The sequence below is a fragment of the Drosophila ananassae genome, chromosome XL, assembly GCF_017639315.1.
Source record: "Drosophila ananassae strain 14024-0371.13 chromosome XL, ASM1763931v2, whole genome shotgun sequence".
Classification (NCBI taxonomy): Eukaryota; Metazoa; Arthropoda; class Insecta; order Diptera; family Drosophilidae; genus Drosophila; species Drosophila ananassae.
Window position 1 is genome coordinate 5,790,001 of NC_057931.1, and position 20,153 is coordinate 5,810,153.

Sequence of the window (20,153 nt, forward strand, 5' to 3'; positions counted from 1 at the left end):
CGAAACGAACCGACATGTACGCACATGTCAGCCAGAGGGCCAGAAGGGCCAGAAGGGGGTTCTCTGTCAGACGGCTTCAAAAATCAAACCCTGCTCTTAGAAAACTTGCCCGTTTTCTAAGCTCAACTCCTCGAGAGATAGAAGTCCTCCACCCCTCCATAACACACACACATATATGTGTGTTTGGGGGGGAGAGAGGAAGTTGGTTAATGAAATATTTTTCGAAATATTTCGCCCCGTGTGGAAAATGTCAAACTGCAGCCATGAGTATGTCTCTAATTAGAATTTAATTAAAATAATGCAAAAAAAAAAAAGGATAAGAGGGAAAATAATATATAAAGAGTGGAGAGAACTAGACACACAAGGGTTAAGGTCTAAGGACTAAGCCTAATAAGCCACATTAGCTAAAATAATAACAATAACAAGGACGAGGCACGCTAATGACTTATTATGCCACACACACACACACACACTTGACTTTTTAGGCAGATCCTGTGGCAGTCTGTTATGTATGTGTTTGTGTGTGTGTGTGTGTGTGTCAACTATTTAAAAAGTCATTCAAATTATATGAATACCAAAAGCCACACACATACACTCTCAAGACACACCACACAGCATATTAATGCCAAAACATAATGACAAAATAAATATGCAAAAGTGGTTTTTGAAGGAAAACGTGCTCATAATGCTTTATATCTAATCATGCCACATGCCCCCAACCCCAACCATCCGTTGTGGCAGGGAAATTAGTAAAAGGCAGAAGAGTCTCTCTCTCTCTCTGCCACTCTGCCACACTGCCACTCAACCATAAGATGTCTATGTCTGGGCGGTTGTGTGGCACATAAAGGGTTTACAAGCCATTAGTTGTTGTTTTTGCTCTTGCCCTTGCCCCATTCCTGTTTCCATTTTCCATAAACGACAAAATCGCTTAATGTCTTTTTGGCTGCTGAAAAGGATTTTATTTAAAAAGGATATGCGAGATTTTTAAACTTAAAATGCAAGTCGTCTCTCTCTCTTACTCACTCTCATTCTGATCGTTGTTTTCTGTCTCATTCATACAATTGCACTCTGTCTCTGTCTTAGGGGAGGGGGCTATGGGGTTATAGAAAATAGAAAGAGGGTCAGGGGCAGAGGGTTTTGGGGGCTTTGTTCTGTTCTGATTTTGCCAATTGAAGTGGTAAACTCAATGCAACAAGAAGTCTCGCACATCAGCCGATCGTACCCGAACCGGAAACGGCAATTGGAAACCAATAACCGATAACCGAACCACACAACGTTACACAACACTTTGTTTTCAGTTTCTTCTTTGTTCTTTTGTTTTGTAGCTGCAACTGACTTACTGTGATTCGTGCTTTACAGCACTGTTTGTAATAAAAACTAGTTTACAACACTGCGTGTGTAGTATGTGTGTTTGCAATACTGTTTTTCAAGTACAGTTGACAAATGAGTGAACAAAGTAGTGTTTTCTTTTTATTTTTATTTATTTTTACAGCAAATCGCAGTAAATCACAGCCTCTTTTAATGTTTTTATTTTTTTTGTATATTTTTTAACACACCATCTCACAGTCTTGGGGAAAAATCACTCTCTCTTTTGTTTCTAAAATTTTTTGTTTTTTTGAGTTTTTTTGTGGTGACACTTACCGCGATTTTGGCTGCCGGGCGAATAACTGGGCGCCGGTGCCGGTACCGGAGTTGTGGGTGGCCCCGCCGCCGGACTGTTGGCCGCCGTTGTTGGGGGCGTGGCCACCAGGGGCACGCCCACAACACCACCCTCCCTGGAGGCAATGTCCTGCATAACGGATGCCGCCCGACTGCCCACACCTGCCGGTTGCAATATGGTATACTGTTTCCCATCGGCGAGTGGTTCTCTCCCGGGTGTACGTGGCTTCTCGCCCAGCTGACTGGCAATATCGAAGGCGGTATTGCGGGGCGTGGCCTCTAAACTAGCCAGCTGGTGTTGCATTTGTTGTTGCTGCTGCTGGTGATGTTGCTGCTGCTGCTGCTGCTGCTGATGCTGTTGTTGTTGCTGACTTGCTGCTGCAGCTGCTGCATAGCCGTAGTAAGCCAATCCGGCGGCAGATTCCGCCGCAGCCGAGTAGTAATAGTTCCTCTTGATAATATCAATGGGTGGCTTAAAAGCGGAGGCCGCCTGGGCGTAGCCACCGCTGGATATGGAGGAGTCTTCGATGTCCTGCTCCACGGGACTGAGACTGAGGCTGGAGGCCGGAACTCCCGCTGAGAGGATACCACCGGTCTTGCGATTCCGCTCCAGACTGACGGTGGCGTTGAGACGGGCCTGATCGTTCTCCTTCTGACGGTGGAAACGTTGAGAGAAGTTGGGACTGGTGCTGGCCGAGCTGAGCTCGTACTTCTGCTTCTCCTCGAAGAGGTTCTGAAAGGGTGGCGGGTTTTCGTCCTGTTCCTGCAATCTGTACAGATTTCCGCGACCCGAGTCCGGCCAGCTGCCCGAGAGGCTCTTCAATGCCGCCTGTGTCTCCCGGATCAGAGTCTCATCGTCCTGATCCGCCTGGGCATTGGGATTCGGCAGCAGACCCCCCGACATGGGGCTATCAGGACTATCGGTTATATGACCCTGTTTCCTCTTCTTTTGCGGCAGATTATTATTATTACTGTTTGTATTATTATTATTCATATTATTATTATTATTATTATTGTTATTGTTTGATTCTTCGTCGCGACTGTGGCGCTTGCGTCGCTTGATGGATGTCTCGTGATCGGTGGTGGCAGTACTGCCGCCGTTATGGGCATTATTACCGGAATTATTGGTATTCATATTGCTCTCCACCAGGGGGGTGTCCTTGGTGAGGGGCCGCTTCGATAGCGCCATGGCTTTACTCTCTAATTGGACTCTTAGTTCCTCGATTCTAAGCCAGCGTGCTGTTCAATGAAGAAAGTTGTTGAAACTAAAAAATCATCCAGACGTCTAAACGACACAAATTCTACTAAACTGAAAACTGAAAAAAAAAACAAAAGCCTACATATCCCGAAATCCAAACTATAAAGGTCTCTTTTCAGGGAACTCTTCCACAAGCCAGACTAAACAAAATCGAAACTTATACAACCATGGTGGGTCTATAAAAAAAAGAAACTACCAATTTTCTCACCAAAGAGGCATAAAAATGGTTTATTACTTCAATAAAGATAACTTTTTTTATGGAGTTTTGTTTGCGTGAGACTCTAAGAACGATTCTAACAATTGGGAGTTTTGAAATCACAAAATACGAAGCCTAAAAGTAGGCAAGGAAAAATGCAAAGGCTGCTTAGCATACTTTTCTGCGTGAAATAGACTTCTAAACTATATCCCTCCAACTATCCTCAAGTATAACAACCTCTGATCTAGCTCTGATGTCTGATGTATATAATGGATATCGACTCTCGATATTTTATCGAAAACATATCAAATTCTCAATGTGATTAGTTCTTGTTGCATTGAATTTCTTATACTTGTATACATTGATAGTTTTTAGTTCCTCTACTTGTTTACTTTTTTTTTCTTCGCAACAAATATATATTTTTCTTATTTTTTTTCATATACTTTTTTTTTGGTTTTTTTTTTTAGTAGCTCTTGTTGCAAGTTGTTTATTTTTTTTGTTGTTTTGTTTGTTTGTTTGGTTTTTGCAAGGGTCGGGTCTGGGTGGAGGATCAGCAGTGGATATATACAAACATATATATATATATATATCTATATAGACTGAAATTTAGGGGTCTGTATGTTTTATTTCTATTTTTTATTTAATTTTTAATCAAAAGAGAGAACTAGGTAGAGATTATAAAGAAGAGTCTAAAACTTATATGTGAACTTTACCTATTTGCTGAATTTCTGTATTTCTGTTTTCTGTATTTCTTTAGTTTCGATTTTGTTTTTAAGGTTTTAGCGTTTTAATATTTTTTATTTTTTAATTTTTTATATTTTTCTCTCAACACTTGGCACTTTTTCTGGCAGAGAAGCCTTTATATATTTTTCGGATTTCAGGTTTTGATGTTGCAGGTTGCAGGTTGCAGATTGCAAGTTGCTGGTTGCAGGTTGCTGACACACACACACACACACTCCACACAAACACACTCCTTAAACATGTACATATATATGTTTACCGTTTTGCGGAGATCACCAATACAAAACAGCACGACAAAAAAACAAAACAATAACAATCTAAACAGAAACCAAACAAAAAAAAAAAATGAATCACTCACGTTTTTTTTTTTATTGTGTATTCTGATCAAATTTCAATGACGCGACGACGACAGCGGCGATGTCTTCAAAATAGTGTTGCAAGTTGCAGGTTGCACGCAGCTAGTTGCAGTTTCTAGTTTTTTTTATTTTTTTGGTTGGCCTATGTGGCGTATACTTGATATTTTGAAACGCACGCACTTTTCTTTGTTGTTTTTTTAAAATATTATTGTTGGTTTTTTGTCGTTTTTAATGATGTTGCACATAGCATGTTGCATGTTGCACTCTCTTGTATTTAGAGCCGGCACAACAATCGCGACCTTAGAAAGTTTCTAGTTTCTAGTTCTTGTTTTTGCGCGAAAACTTTTCTTGTTTGTGTCTCACTTTTTTTGTGTTTGTTTTTTTTTAGTTTTTGAAGAAAAAAAAAATAGAATCGGTTATTGGGCGCTGTCTTCTGCTGGGTTTCTCTGGGATTGAGAAGAATCAGTAGAAAATACTGAAAAAGTCGGTTGAAAAGTTTTCTGGCGTCGCAGCGAGGCGGCGGTGAAGTCCGGACGTCCAAAACCCGACTGCTCGATGCGTTTGGGGTAATAAAATTTTACATCGGCGGCAGAGGCAGTGGCTGAGGCAGTGGCAGAGGCAGAAGCAGAGGCAGAAGCAGAGGCAGAGGCAGTGGCAGAGGCAGTGGCAGAGGCAGTGGCAGCAACAGCGGCAGCAACAGCGGCAGCTGCGTTGGCCAAATCGGTGCCCAGTCCTTGGTCTCCAAAGCCACACTAACACACACAAACAAAATCACACACACACTAATACACCATTTATAACGGTATATACAAGCTTCGGCTTTTCTCCCGAATCGGTAGCTTCGTGTCTTAAGGCGGATGGGGGGTGGGGGGGAGTGTTCCTTTTTCAGCCTGTTCCGTTATGCCGTTTATTACGTTTTCCCGTTTTCCAGGCGGAACGTTAGCGTCTCTACCTGTTCTAAGTTCGCTGCGAACTGACAGTTTTCCAAAGTTGTCGAACTTTTCTCGAACGCAGCGACAGCGGCCGAGGCAGAGGCAGCGGCAGAGGCAGCGAGGCAGTGGCAGTGGCAGCGGCAGCGGCAGAATTGCAGCCGACACAGTCGTCATTTTTCGGAGTCCACCGACTTCGGCTTTCACCGAAAAATCAAACGTAGAACAGTTCGACTTTCGTTACGAGCGGGGGTATAACAGTTTGACGAGTCGGCGCAGTCGCTGCCACCCCCGCGGCCGACTGCGACGCCGGCAGCGGTCGAGGACGAGGGCAGAGCTTCGGGTCAACAATTTGTCTGAAAAAAAAAGGGCGGCATTCCGTCATTTGTGGGCTCATTCCCCCACAAAAAAAAAGCCAACAACACAAACAAAAAAAATAAAAATAAAATAAAAAATGGTAGGACACAAAAAATAGGGTGAGATTTTTCGGAGAAGACTGCGACGTTGGCCGAGGCAGAATCCGGTCTATCTCAAGTGCAGGGACTTGCACTTGTCCGCTGTCCGCTGTCCGTTGTCCGCTGGCCGTTGTCCGTCAACGATCGCATTTCTGCTCCTTTAAATATTGGCTTAGTTGCTGGGACTTTCAGATAATGAATTGGACTAAAAAAAAGGATGGGAAGTAGATTTAGATTTGGGAGAAAGAAAGACAGAGAATCAGGCCCTTGTCCGCTGTCCGCTGTCCGTCAATAATTGCTTTAAAAATTAAGCTTAGTTTAAGAATTAAAATTAAAATAATTTTATAAAATAAATATAAACTAGAGGGAGGACTAGAGATTATGTTTTTGGGGAAAGTAAAGATATAGAATTATGGAGAAAAAACAGACTTGGTGGTGTCCGCTGTCCTTTGTCCTTCAACAAGGACATAAAAGTGCAAAAATGTAGCTTTTTATTCCTATGATTTTAAGGAGATAATATCTTATTTTATATAAGATTATAAAAATTATTATAAATAACATAAAATCATTTTAAAAAAGAGTTTAGGTTGAAAAGTAGGGTTTCGAGTGTCCGCTGTCCTTTAACAATTAAATTATAATTTTAAAAGAAAAAAAATTATTTATAAATGATTAAAAAAATAAAGATATTCCGTAACAGCCAGTGACTTTGTTCAGGAAAGTCATAAAATTATCAAAAGTGGCACCTGTCCGCTCCACTTCAGAGCACGATCGGAGAATATAACGAAAGCCAGATGTCAGACGTAGGTGCCGTTCCAAGTGCAAGTTGTGCGACAGGTGGCGCCTGGCCACTTTCCAGGTGGCCTTATCAGGGCCCTGACGCATTTTCTATATATTTTTAAACATATATCGGATGATTCAGGAGCCGCGAAGCAGCTGCCCGATCCGCATAATCACGGCCATTAGGAATCATCCACTGAGTGCTTGAAAGTTTTCCAACTTTTGGACTTTTCCGGGTTCAGCGATAGTAGTTTCAAATAATATCTTAAAAAATAGATTAAGAGAGAGAATTAGTTGAGTTATTTATGTAAAAAATAGTTCAATATTTACAATAAAAATTTATTTAAAAAAATCAATAAAAGTCCTTGAACCACTTTACCCAAAAACGAATAAATTATTAATTAAAAGACAATGGGTTAATTTTCCCACAACAATGATTTATTTTGGCTTTCCTGTGATTTTTTCTTTATGTTCCTATTAGTTTTTTAGTTCCATGTGATTGTTTTGAGTTTTTTGCGATTTTAGCTCCTTTAATTTCCGAGATTTTCAGTCAAGACTGGAGAGAAGAAAAGCGGATATTGCCGCCAAAGACGAACAGAGAGGTTCTTTGAACTAGTTTTTAAGGAAAGGGCTTCGGTTGCGAATGCGAATGGAAAGTCACTGTGTGTGTTCACTGGGCCGTAATTAAAATAATTAAATGTGGAAAAAAGTAATCACAAGATTGAAAAGTAATTTACACATGTAAGCAAACACCACACACACACACTCGTATAGAATTACACAGACATAGACATGTGTAGCTTAAACAAATACGCGCACAAACAAAGCCCGCAGGATACGCGTACAGGATACTGAAGAAAACCAGCCGAAGACGACGGGTTCAAAGAAAGCCAGGCACCAAGAAAAAAATATAAAAAATAAAACACAAGAAAAATAAATGAGAAATGAGAAAGAAAACCGAAGTTTATATACTTTTTCTTTATTTTTCATATAGTCTTTTATATTTTTCGAATAAATAGGGATATAGTTGGCCGATTTTAATAGTTTTTTTGTATATAAGGCATGAAACGTATAATAATCTATATACCAAGTTTCATCTCGATAACTTCAAAATTGAGCTATTAGTTTTGAGTAGAAACTGACGGACAGACGGACAGTTTGGCGGACAAGGTGCTATTTTAGACTTATTTTTTTAATTTATTTAGATAAAGGAAATAATATAATATTAAAAGCTTGAAATATATATGAAAAAATACAGATTTTAAATATTTATTGTTGATTTTTGACGGACAAACGGACAAGTCTATATGTATTTTATACAAAATTTGATTTGAAGATATTATTGGCGTCACAATATTTAAAGAGCCTCTAAGATACTTTTAAAATTATAATACCTTCTTCTAGGGTATTTTAAAAAAATACATACTATATAGAAAAGATGAAGAAAACTCGCTGAAGAAGCGGAAAATAAAGAAAGTAGGAAAAAGAAAAGAAAAAAAGCGACACACACAGTGCCAGAAATTGCCAAGGCAAATGGAAAAGTCAACACGAACGAAAGGCACACAATCCTGATGAGAATCTCCAGCTACACAGGATCAGGAAAGGGATGGGGTTGAACTCACTACCCCCCCTCAGGAAGGGGTTAAGGCCAGTGGGTGCTGGGGGATTAGCAGCTTGGAGCTCTCCTTTTCCCCCAGTCTTTTGCGTAAACGCGAAAACGCAAATGATTTCTCTTATTTCCAAGCGGTCGCGGTTATCTCGAAAAAGGGTCCTGCGAAAAAAGGACTAGGATGGGATGCCTTAAGGGGGGGTGCTACTACTATTCCTGGCATCAGTCAAAATTTGCATGTCTAGGTCTTACACTCAAAGAAATTTAGTTTTCTGTTTACTACTTTGCTATTTTGTTTATAATTGTTTGAAGTTTTTATATAATTTTTTGAAAATTTTGATTTTGAAATTAAAATATTATATAATTTTTATCTTATATAAATTCTTTGATATTTTCTTTCTTTGAATAATGATTCTTGGTTTTATTTAGAATTTATTAAAGTATTTTTAATCATAAATGTAATGTTATTCGTCACTAAAATTCATTTCACGAATTATGGGCAGCTCTTGTGTTCGTCACTGAAGTTTTTAGCGCGATGAGAGCCTTTTTATTTTAAGTATATTTAAGATTTCTTACTTGGTAGTTCATTTAGTTAAAAAATACCTAGTTATTATTTATACTAATGATTAAAAATAAATTATTAAACTCTAATATAAATAAATAAATAAAATTTGCATTTTTAAGTTGTATATTTTTTGCAGTTCTTCAATTTAAGCTGAGATGTGCCACAGGCAAGGGGTAAGAAAAATGGATAAGGGTAGAGAGGAGAAGGGGCTTGGTCTGGCAAGGGTTAAGGGGTGGGGGAAAGTGGAGAAAGCAGAGAAAGCGGAGAAAGCTGGCTGCAGGCTGAGCGGCCACAGACGTTGGTGCAAATCTAAGGACAACAAAAATTAAGTGGCAACAAGAAAATAAGTCACTTTTTGCCAAGAAAGGGGATGGGGTGTGGGGGACATGGCTAGGCAAGGGCATAGGCATGGGCGTAGGCGTGGGCGTGGCAGGCGGTAGGCGGTAGGTGGTATTTGGTAGACAGACGCCGCGAAAGTCCTGGGCCAAGGCAACGAAATGATTGACAGCGCATAATTAAATTAATTGAGTAATCCACTGGCTGGCTCACAGCGGGCTACGGGGAGAGGGGGTGAGGGGTAGGGTGGTTGAGTGGGTGGTTCGGTGGGGTAGTGGGTAGTAAAGGGTTAAATTCCCAACGGTTGCGGTGCACACAAATGTGCCGCTGATGCGAGGCCACGCGGTTTCGGTTGAAAAACCAAAAGAAAGACATTTCCCACCCAACCACTCACTCAACCACCCACCCACTAACACCATCGTATCCCCCACCCCCTGGAAAATTTTCCGGCTTTCTCCAGCATAACACGAAAAATTCATTTGAGTCTAGTGGTGGCCTTGGGAAGATCGCGCTGGATGGAAGGAAAATGGAAAATTCGTGTCCGGATTAAAGAAAATCAACATTTGCAGATTTTGGTCAAAATAGTTTGGTAATAACAATTGGCCAACATTCAAAATTAATCATTCTAAGAGGGAGTGAAAAAAAATTAAGAAATATTATTGCAAACACTTTTTTTTTTAAATTATAATCATAAGAAATATAAGTTTTTGAAAATTTATTTACTCAAAAAAAGAGTTTAATATGGTAGATATAAGATTTATTTTTTAGACTTAAAACAAGTTCTAAAAATATATTATTTAAATACAAATTTAGTTCATTATTTTACTTATTAAATCAATAATTTGAATCCTTAAAAATTTCTTAACTTTTCCTTTTAAAATTTTCATCTCTAGAGACTGTTTTTTTCGCATAATGAGAAACCGCGTCGCAAAATGAGTAAAAACCAAAATTGAAAGAAATAAGCCGGAATGCTATGTGGCAGCACCACCCTGCCTCTTTGCCACTCCCCCCCTCCCTCCTTTAACCCCATAGCTTGGTGTGCCTCAAACCCTTAACCCTTTATGCCCCGTCTTGAGGGAAAATGTCGCCGGTGGAGCACATGAACACCGACAATCCCGCAGCTGGGCTAACACTTTTTGCCAAGCGGTTCATCATCTAGCCAATGCACTGTGAGAAATTTTACTATGTTTTTAAATAGAAAATAATATATTTTAATTTATAAAGATTTTTAACTGATTTTAAGGAGAGTTAGACACTAATATATACTTCTTTTCTCTATTTATATATTTTATTAAATTATTTTGATTGAATTTAATAATTACAATTTTTTTTATGATACTTTAGAGATCTAATATTTTATTAAAATACTTAGAATTATAGAAATATTATATATATCTTGGTGGAGTATTTTTTTTCAAGTGTATTATGCGGCTGGCTTGGAGGTGGCAGGTTAAGGCGTAGGTGTAGCCATAGCTTGTGGTTTCCTCTTGATGTGAGCCTTTGTCTTATGATATCGTCTTTCTTGTTGCCCCCGCCTCCTGCTCTTGCTTCTGCCTCCTTGCAACACTGCTCCTGCCCCTGCCACTGAGGCAGCTGAGGCAGTAGCTGCCATTGTCTCGGGCGCTTTATTAAAATTAGTAAAAATTGTGAAAAAGGGCTGTGCGCCGGGCGGGCTGAAACCACCAAGCCAGCCACCCCCCCAACCACTGGCGGGCGGCCAGTGACAAGTGCCACAATGCTGAAAGATGTTTAAAAGGGGTGGTATGAGGGGGTGGCAGGGGGTTGTGGCAGGAGAGGCAGGAACTTACAACGCGGAGATTGCCGCGGGCAATTGTTTACGAGTATATCGCAAATTAAGTAGGGCTTAAATTTTACAAGCATTTCGCCTTTAAGAGTTAAGTGCTTTTCTGTTTCCCAGCCGCGGTGTTATCGCCAAAACAGTTTCTTGGCCCCCATACTCCATTATGGCTGCCACGCCCCCGCCCCTCCAGGAGGGGTTTTTTTTTTGTAAGGATTTTGGATTTTGATTGCCAGCAATTCGCCCTGGCATCCGTCTTTGACACTCAACACTCTTAGTTGACATTCCGCCTTGGAATTCCAGTTCGTGTCCTGGCGACTCCTTTATCTTCCTCCTCCCTCCTCCTACTTCTTCTCTCTCCTCTCTCTTTTCTTCACTTTTTTTTAGTCCTTATTCTGTAAGTACTTTGCAGTTGATGGGGTTATTTTTGTGGAGACATGTTGCGGGGGTTGATTGGGGAAACAAATAATTATAGTCGGAGGATAAGTGTTTAATTTTTATAATAAATATTTAAATATTAATCTATATATTATATAGATATATTAATCGCTATAATTAGTATGTTTTTTCTCTTAAATTTCACAAATATCTAATTTGAAAATGTTTCAAGTTACTATTTTTTAGGAAAATCTTTTAAAAGAAATGACTATTATTATTGTTTTTAATTTAAGCCCTAAAAACTCTTCTAGTAATTGCCTTTTAAAACCTATTTAATTTAATATACAAGCTAAAAATGTACTCTAATTATTTATTAATTTATTCCCATTTATTCTTCAACCCTTTAATCCTTGGAGAGTTCCAAAGCCTCCACTTCCTTCGTGGCTTTTAAAAATTGAAACATTTGCGACCGCGCTCTGAAAAGTATGCTACAAAAATTGGCATTCCCTTCAATTGAATTGATTCCCGCCTAATGAAGTTCCCCTGTGTATGCGATTGTGTTTGTGACTCTGTTTTTGTGCGTTGCAGGATAATCATAAAAAGGGAATCGGTAGTATGGGGCTGATTCGTGGTTAATAATATTTGTGGCTTGTGGCCGCCAGGAGAGAGAGGAAAAGTGACTGCAACCGCAATGGTTTCGGTTTTGATTTTCGGTGAATAATGTAAAGCAGGACTCTTGCTCCTTCCCCCTGGCATATCCTGGTCCGCCTATCCGCCTTTCAACAGCAAGTCTTTTTAATATTCCGTTGATGCTGCCGCCTTGACTTTGCAGCTCAGCCCACCACCCACTCCACTCTACTGCCAGGTCCTTTTTCTCGCAGGACTCTGTAATTACGCGTATAGGATGATGATTAACGCTCAGACAGAGGGGGGGTGAGTGGGTGAGTGCGGGGGAGTGCCATCTTGGTGGCAACTTGATTTTGCATTAACTGAAGCAAAGCTAATGAGTCTCTGCATGTGGATTCGCATCCGAATCTGAACACGAATCTGTATCTGAATCTCATTCAGAGTCCACATTCAAAGGATTTTTGTGTATTTTCTTAGCAATTAGTTGGTCCTTGCTGGCCAAAAACACATACACATAGAAAAATATTTAAAAGGAAGTTACTAAAGGTTGTTTTTGTTAGGAAATTAAGATGATTTTGATGAAGGATAGGCCTTTGGATAGGAATTAAAGGATTATAGAAACTATTTTTAAGGACATAAATTGAATAATTTAATAAATAATTTTTTGCAACTGCATCTTTAGTCCAGCAAGTGACTGAGTTATGAAATTAGCAAACGCATTTTTATGGAAATGAAAGCGGAAAGTTGTCGGTACATAAACACTGAGATTCCTGTAGGCCTGTCCTTCGAGTCCTGCGGGAGTTTTTCAAGGACACCAGGTCCGTGTTTTCGGGTCTATGTCCTGGCCCTGTACACTCTTTGGAGTTCGTTGCTGTTTGGCTTTTCGCAATGTAGTTAAAGCCTTTTTGTTGCCTTTACTGCCAAAAAGTTTGTTTTTTTTTTTGGGCTGCCATGGTCCTTGGTCCTTAGTCCTTGGCGGCGCAGGACGGCGGATGGCGGGCGTTTTAATCAGGCAAAGTGTGAAAGTACGACTTTGGCGGCCAAAAAGTTTCTTCTTTATACATATTTTTAATATGCCAAGCGTGGCCAAAAATCCCGGAGACTCTGAATGTGAATCCTCATCCTTATTTTTATTTCTGTATTTTCCAGCACTCGGAATATGATGCCTGGGTGTGGGAATCAGTGTCTGCATCTGTGTCTGTAAAGTCTGGCAAGTCGTCGCAACTTTTCCGCAACTCTTCGATGCCAACTTGCCACACCCCCTTGCCCCCTTGCCCCCTTTGGACACTTTCTACTTTCTACTTTCCTTTCAAGGCTCTTTAATTAGTCCTTCTGCGTATGCGGGGTTCCTGCCTGCCTGCCTGCCTGCCAGCCTGTCTCCTTAACACGCTCCTTAAATTCTTGCCAGCCTGGTTAATTGCAATTTAGAAACTGCCGGCAACACCTACACTACAACTACGCGATTGGAAAGTCCTTCATGTCCTTCCCGCCTCCTCACATCAGTGTCATAATCGCTAATGTTAATTGCCAGCCACTATAAAGGATATCTAAAGCTTAGAGTCCTGCCATCGAGTGCTAGCTAGACCCAAGGATCTCAATTGCTTTTCAATGCGATACAAGGATACACGGTGTATAAGCACTGAAAAAAATATATTTTTTTAATATTTTAATGATTTATGAGAAGATATATTTGTTTTTAAAAAGGATAATGATTATTAGATGATAATATATGAACTAAAGTCTTTTATTCATAATTTTATAGTTATCTTAAGACTAAATAAGAATAAATATTATATAACATATAATGAATATTTCTTCGAGTGTACTTCTAATATCCTGCATATGCGTTTTCATATCTGCATCTAACACGCATCATTTATGCTTTAAATGTGCGCAGGTCGGTGGGTGGAGGTCGTAGGTCGCAGGACGATTACTAACGGGATCTATCTACGTTTAATTGCCGGCAATTAAAACTTAAACACACCTCCGAACGAGGGTTGCTACATTAGTTGCTACAGTCGGTACAGTCGGTGTTCGGGTGCGTGCCGAGATCCATTTAGTGCGTTTGCCAGTGCGGTTAAGTCACCAAGGTGCTAAGTGCCAACTAGAAGCGAGGGCGGGCCTCAGCGGGTTAAGGACAATGGTGGGGGAGGGTGTATGGGGTGTATGGTATAGGGGGTTAAGGGCCAAAACAACTAACAAGAAAATTGCGTGGCTAGAACAAATACAGTACGCACTTAAGCCATCTTGGTGATTGAAAAGCGATAACCTGCACTTTCAATCTCACGTTCTCAAAACAAAGGGGGCACAGAAAAAATACTATATTCAATAATGATATTCAAAATATATATGCATTTTCTAAAACTATTAAAATTTGAGTGTGTTAAGGGGTTAAAATGCTGGATTATCTCACCTGGCCCACATCCATAGCTATATCTCAGCCAATTCTCATCCGATCCTTAAGCGGAATACCTTAAACGATTTCTGGATCGATTTCGCGTCATTCTGCATCAAAATCCTGACAGAAAATATTTTTTGAAAATTTTTCAATTTGTTGTGGGGCATCCCCTTCAAAATGCTGGATTTCCGTACTTGGCCCATGTCCATAACTATATCTCGGCCAATTCTTATCCGATCCCTAAGCGGAATACCTTAAACGATTTGTGGATCGATTTTCCGTCATTCTGCATCAAAATTCTGACAGAAAATATTTTTTCAAAATTTTTCAATTTTTTGTGGGGCATCCCCTTCAAAATGCTGAATTTCCGTACTTGGCCCATGTCCATAGCTTTATCTCGGCCAATTCTTCTCCGATCCCTAAGCGGAATACCTTAAAAGATTTCTGGATTCATTTCCCGTCATTCTGCATCAAAATCCTGACAGAAAATATTTTTGCAAAATTTGTTTAATTTTTTGTGGGGCATCCCCTTCAAAATGCTGGATTTCCGTACTTGGCCCACATCCATAGCTATATCTCAGCCAATTCTCATCCGATCCTTAAGCGGAATACCTTAAACGATTTCTGGATCGATTTTCCGTCATTCTGCATCAAAATCCTGACAGAAAATATTTTTTCACAATTTTTCAATTTTTGTGGGGCATCCCCTTCAAAATGCTGGATTTCCGTACTTGGCCCACATCCATAGCTATATCTCAGCCAATTCTCATCCGATCCTTAAGCGGAATACCTTAAACGATTTGTGGATCGATTTTCCGTCATTCTGCATCAAAATTCTGACAGAAAATATTTTTTCAAAATTTTTCAATTTTTTGTGGGGCATCCCCTTCAAAATGCTGAATTTCCGTACTTGGCCCATGTCCATAGCTTTATCTCGGCCAATTCTTCTCCGATCCCTAAGCGGAATACCTTAAAAGATTTCTGGATTCATTTCCCGTCATTCTGCATCAAAATCCTGACAGAAAATATTTTTGCAAAATTTGTTTAATTTTTTGTGGGGCATCCCCTTCAAAATGCTGGATTTCCGTACTTGGCCCACATCCATAGCTATATCTCAGCCAATTCTCATCCGATCCTTAAGCGGAATACCTTAAACGATTTCTGGATCGATTTTCCGTCATTCTGCATCAAAATCGTAACAGAAAATATTTTTTCAAAATTTTTCAATTTTTGTGGGGCATCCCCTTCAAAATGCTGGATTTCCGTACTTGGCCCACATCCATAGCTATATCTCGGCCAATTCTTCTCCGATCCCTAAGCGGAATACCTTAAACGATTTCTGGCTCGATTTTCCGTCATTCTGCATCAAAATCGTAACAGAAAATATTTTTTCAAAATTTTTCAATTTTTTGTGGGGCATCCCCTTCAAAATGCTGGATTTCCGTACTTGGCCCACATCCATAGCTATATCTCAGCCAATTCTCATCCGATCCTTAAGCGGAATACCTTAAACGATTTGTGGATCGATTTTCCGTCATTCTGCATCAAAATTCTGACAGAAAATATTTTTTCAAAATTTTTCAATTTTTTGTGGGGCATCCCCTTCAAAATGCTGAATTTCCGTACTTGGCCCATGTCCATAACTATATCTCGGCCAATTCTTATCCGATCCCTAAGCGGAATACCTTAAAAGATTTCTGGTTTCATTTCCCGTCATTCTGCATCAAAATCCTGACAGAAAATATTTTTTCAAAATTTTTCAATTTTTTGTGGGGCATCCCCTTCAAAATGCTGGATTTCCGTACTTGGCCCACATCCATAGCTATATCTCGGCCAATTCTTCTCCGATCCCTAAGCGGAATACCTTAAACGATTTCTGGCTCGATTTTCCGTCATTCTGCATCAAAATCGTAACAGAAAATATTTTTTCAAAATTTTTCAATTTTTTGTGGGGCATCCCCTTCAAAATGCTGAATTTCCGTACTTGGCCCACATCCATAGCTATATCTCGGCCAATTCTTCTCCGATCCCTAAGCGGAATACCTTAAACGATTTCTGGCTCGATTTTCCGTCATTCTGCATCAAAATCGTAACAGAAAATATTTTTTCAAAATTTTTCAATTTTTTGTGGGGCATCCCCTTCAAAATGCTGAATTTCCGTACTTGGCCCATGTCCATAGCTATATCTCGGCCAATTCTTATCCGATCCTTAAGCGGAATACCTTAAACGATTTGTGGATCGATTTTCCATGATTCTGCATCAAAATCCTGACAGAAAATATTTTTTTGCATTTATTGAAATGCATCAAAATATGTATCTATTGCCCCATATCTATATGGCTTTAAAAAAAAGCTCGTGGTTGGGGCGCGGCTGGTGGTTAAACTATGAGCGGCCTGGGCAACCACAGACAGTTCCCACGGAGGAAAGAATGTAAAAATTTCTGTCAAGAATCGCGGCTGTCAGCCACAACATATTCATAAAAGTTAAACTGCCATTAGTAAAGCGGAACAGAGACAGGTACAGAGAAAGAGAAAGGGAATGAAAGTGGGAGTGGGGGTGGGGGTGGGAGGTATGAGAGCTGGGGTGTCCTGACAGCGTCCTTGCTGCGCCTCACGCTAATTAAATTCAATTAAACGACAATCAAACAATGTCAAGCGGAAGTCAGAAAAAAACTTTAGCGATTACATAAAAAATATAATACAAAAACAAAAAAACGGAGAAAAAACACAGAAATGAAAATGAGAAACGAAACAAATTCAACCTGTCCATGACAGGACCTCCCCCCCTATCTCGGGGGGGACCATGCCCTCATTTGTGGCCTACGCCCACGCAATTTCCCAGGCCACGCAATGCATGGAAAATCGTGGAAAATCATGAAAAATGTGAGACGTGAAATGTGAAAAGTGAAAGCTGTAGCATAACATTCAAGTAATTATTTTCATTTCTTTTCGACAATAATATACTTTTTCAGAGGGTTAATGGGCAAAGTGATAAAAAATAAAATTATAATTAAATGGAAATAATATTTAATTAAAATATTTAAAGTTAAATAAACAAGCTACTTAAGATTAGTTTCAAACAAGGGGTTTCTTTTTATTTCTTCTCTTGATCTCCTAATTCTTCGTTTTTTGTTTAAAATATTATATAAAAAACTATATAATTATATATATAAAAATAGAGTATTTAAAATTTGTTTTGTAGACATAATTTTAGTTGTATTTTTTAGGCATTTTTTTTGGTGGGTTTCCATTTTTTCATTTTCACTTTGACTGACGACTTTTGCTTTTCGGCAACAATTGACACGCGATATGGGCTACTGTCGCAGGACCTCCTCCTTTCTCCTTCTCTTTGGAACAAATTATGGAGACTCTCTCCCTTACAAATCAAAAATAGTAGAAAAAATTTGACTAGAGGTCTTGGTGAAGTAGAATATTTGTTACCCGGTACTTGAGATTTGAGGTTTAAGAAGTTTTAAGAAGAAGTATAGAGAATAGAGGGCAGATTTTATAAAATGTATATACTTATTAATAATTATTTAGACTATTTTATTTAAAATACTATAAAAATATATACATTATACCCTTAACCCCATAAAATTACCAGGTACTAATATAAAACTCGGAGTTTTTTTGAGTAATTTTGTTGTTTGCGTGACTCGTCGTTTGAAATGCTTATGATAATGACGGGAGTGGACTTCAGACTTTAGACTCACAGGACAACTGGCCAGGACAGTTTGTTTCATGGAGATGATTTTTTTGTCGTCCTGCTGGCAGTTGTGACTTCAACCTGTTGACAGCTTGGACCAAGCTAAGCGAGCGTGTCACATGTCCTGCCGAGAGTTGGGTTCAAAAATAAAAAGGGTTAAGGGTGTGCGAGTGTGGGCTTAACCCTTTCAACGCATTTCATTAACGCTTTCATATCCTTTTCTGTAGGTTTCTGGTTGGTTACACCTTTTTTTCCTGCCCCTTGTTTTTAAGTATATTTTGTTGGTTTTTTTTTTCTTTTTATTTTTTACTGCCGGGGACTCGCTTCTCATTTGGCATGCAACGAATATATATTTTTTAATGCGTCGGTTTACTTGCTGATGAAGTGAATCAAATTGAGGCTGAAAAACGGAAGTTGGCCAGAAGAACCCTCAGCCCGGACCGTGTAATTGCATTTTTATTACTTGGCCAAGGCCTCCAAGTCACTCATCTCATCTAATTTCATCTCAAGAGTTTCCCAACCGCGACTCCCCCAGTTAAGGAGTATTTTTTTTCCATATAACTTCTTTGAAAAAGGGGTCGAAAAGGTAGAAAAAAAAATATGAAAGGGTTGCCAGTCATAAAACAGCGGCAAAAATTCATCATCAAAGGTGTAAAAACTTTTAATATGTTTAATTTTCCACCTATTCTTATCAGCCTATCTGCAAGTGCCCCCAATGGGTATCGAGGGTATTATAAACTAGACTGGAAAATTAGAAAATATTTAGGGTTATCTGGGGAGTATATATTCTTTTCAATGAATTCATTTATCTGTTCATTTTCTTATTTAAATTTAGCTAGAAAAAGACTGCAAAGATTGCATTCTTTTCTATAAATAAAAGCAAAATATACGCATTTTCTTATTATTTTATTCACTTAAGTCAAGGCATAAGATATATATCTGTAATATAAGCCTTCTGTCCAGAAACTATATATGTTTGGAGTATTACAATTTTCAGTTTAATGTTTCATGAAATTTTATAAAAATATTACATAAAAAAGCTGTTAATAGCTTATTAGTATTTTGATTTTTTCCATAAATTATTTTAATTCAAAGTTTCTAATATATATCGTGCTTTTAAGAAGGATCTTCTGATAATGATTTCCCTTATAACTTTTAATAATTCTGTTTTCTTTTTAAGTTCTTTGTTGATATTAATTGTTCTCTGATAAAATATTTAACAAAATATTTAATAATAAAATATCCTCCAGACTATATCCTTTCACACTGGATATTTATTTAGTCGTTCATTGATGCACTTTTTTTATATCCTTTTTTCCCCTGTAGGTAAAGGGACTTCTAGAGGGAAAAATAAAAAAAAGGGAATGGTGGCTGGCTTAGCTACTTGGCTGGCGGTCATAAAAGCGCTCCTTGAAGATGTCCTGCCGCTCTGTGGCTGCCTGTGGCTCTACCGGGGTCTCTGCCACTTTTGAATAATTTTAACCCAAATAAAAAATGATGTGAATTCCTAATTAGGCACAAAAACCAGCTAAACAGAGAGCGTGATGCAGAACCCACAAGGAAATCAGCGCCGTTTGTTCCCAAGGAGCTGGCTGGCGTTATGATGATGGCTAAATGCCAGGACACAGGACGGACGGATGGACGATTGACGACTCACACAGGACTCGAACACAGGTCCTGGCTGTCACCGCCACGTGGGAATTGAGAGCTTCAGAGCCAAGTCCAGATATCCCAGACTTTGACCACGCCTGACTAGTTAAAATGCAAGGATTTCCTTTTTTTTCCTCCTAAAAACTCACCCCTCCCTTCTGGCAGGACATGCTTTTGTTGCTGTAGTTGTAGTAGTAGCCCCGCAGCGTCGCATTGACAAATTGATATTTGCATTTAAATTGAAAATTTACATTTGTGCCAACGATGACGATGATCGAGAGACTGTGTGTTTCTATTTTTTTTTTGCCTTTTGGGTCCTGAGGAGTCCTGGCGTGTCCTGGCGATTGCAGTGCCTTGTGGTCACAGTGGTGTAATTCACATTAAATGCCGCATTTTTCTTATTTCTGGCCCATTTCCATATTTTGATACCGGGTACTATACTGAAATGAAAAGTATATTGTTTATAGAAAGGCAAGGAAAAGGATACTCTTATGAAATATGTATTATATTTTAATGTCAAACAGTTTAAATATTTATAATACATGTACACAAAAAAATGCAGAACTTTAAGATGATTTATAAAAAAGTTATAGACTTTTATTTCCAAACTCTACCTTTTCTTCAAAAAAAGTAATGCCTGGAAGATCCTAAAAGTATGCCACATTTGATAGGCAAAGATAGTGAGTGAGGACAGAGGAGTACCAGGTATCACATA

General features: G+C 39.1%; 1 protein-coding gene across 7 annotated transcripts in view; it reads right to left on the reverse strand.

The window, feature by feature from the left end:
• Positions 1–5,186, reverse strand: part of LOC6503465 (neurogenic protein mastermind) — a 17,860-nt gene extending 12,674 nt beyond the window's left edge. For 4 of the 7 annotated variants that reach the window (XM_032452896.2, XM_032452898.2, XM_044716773.1 and 1 more), the window contains exon 1: positions 1,642–5,186. In XM_032452896.2, the coding sequence (XP_032308787.1) occupies positions 1,642–2,848 (1,207 nt within the window). In that variant the 5' untranslated portion in view covers positions 2,849–5,186. The remainder of the gene's footprint in view (positions 1–1,641) is intronic. The other 3 variants (XM_044716770.1, XM_044716772.1, XM_044716771.1) reach the window with 3 other exon arrangements.
• Positions 5,187–20,153: the final 14,967 nt, after the last annotated feature.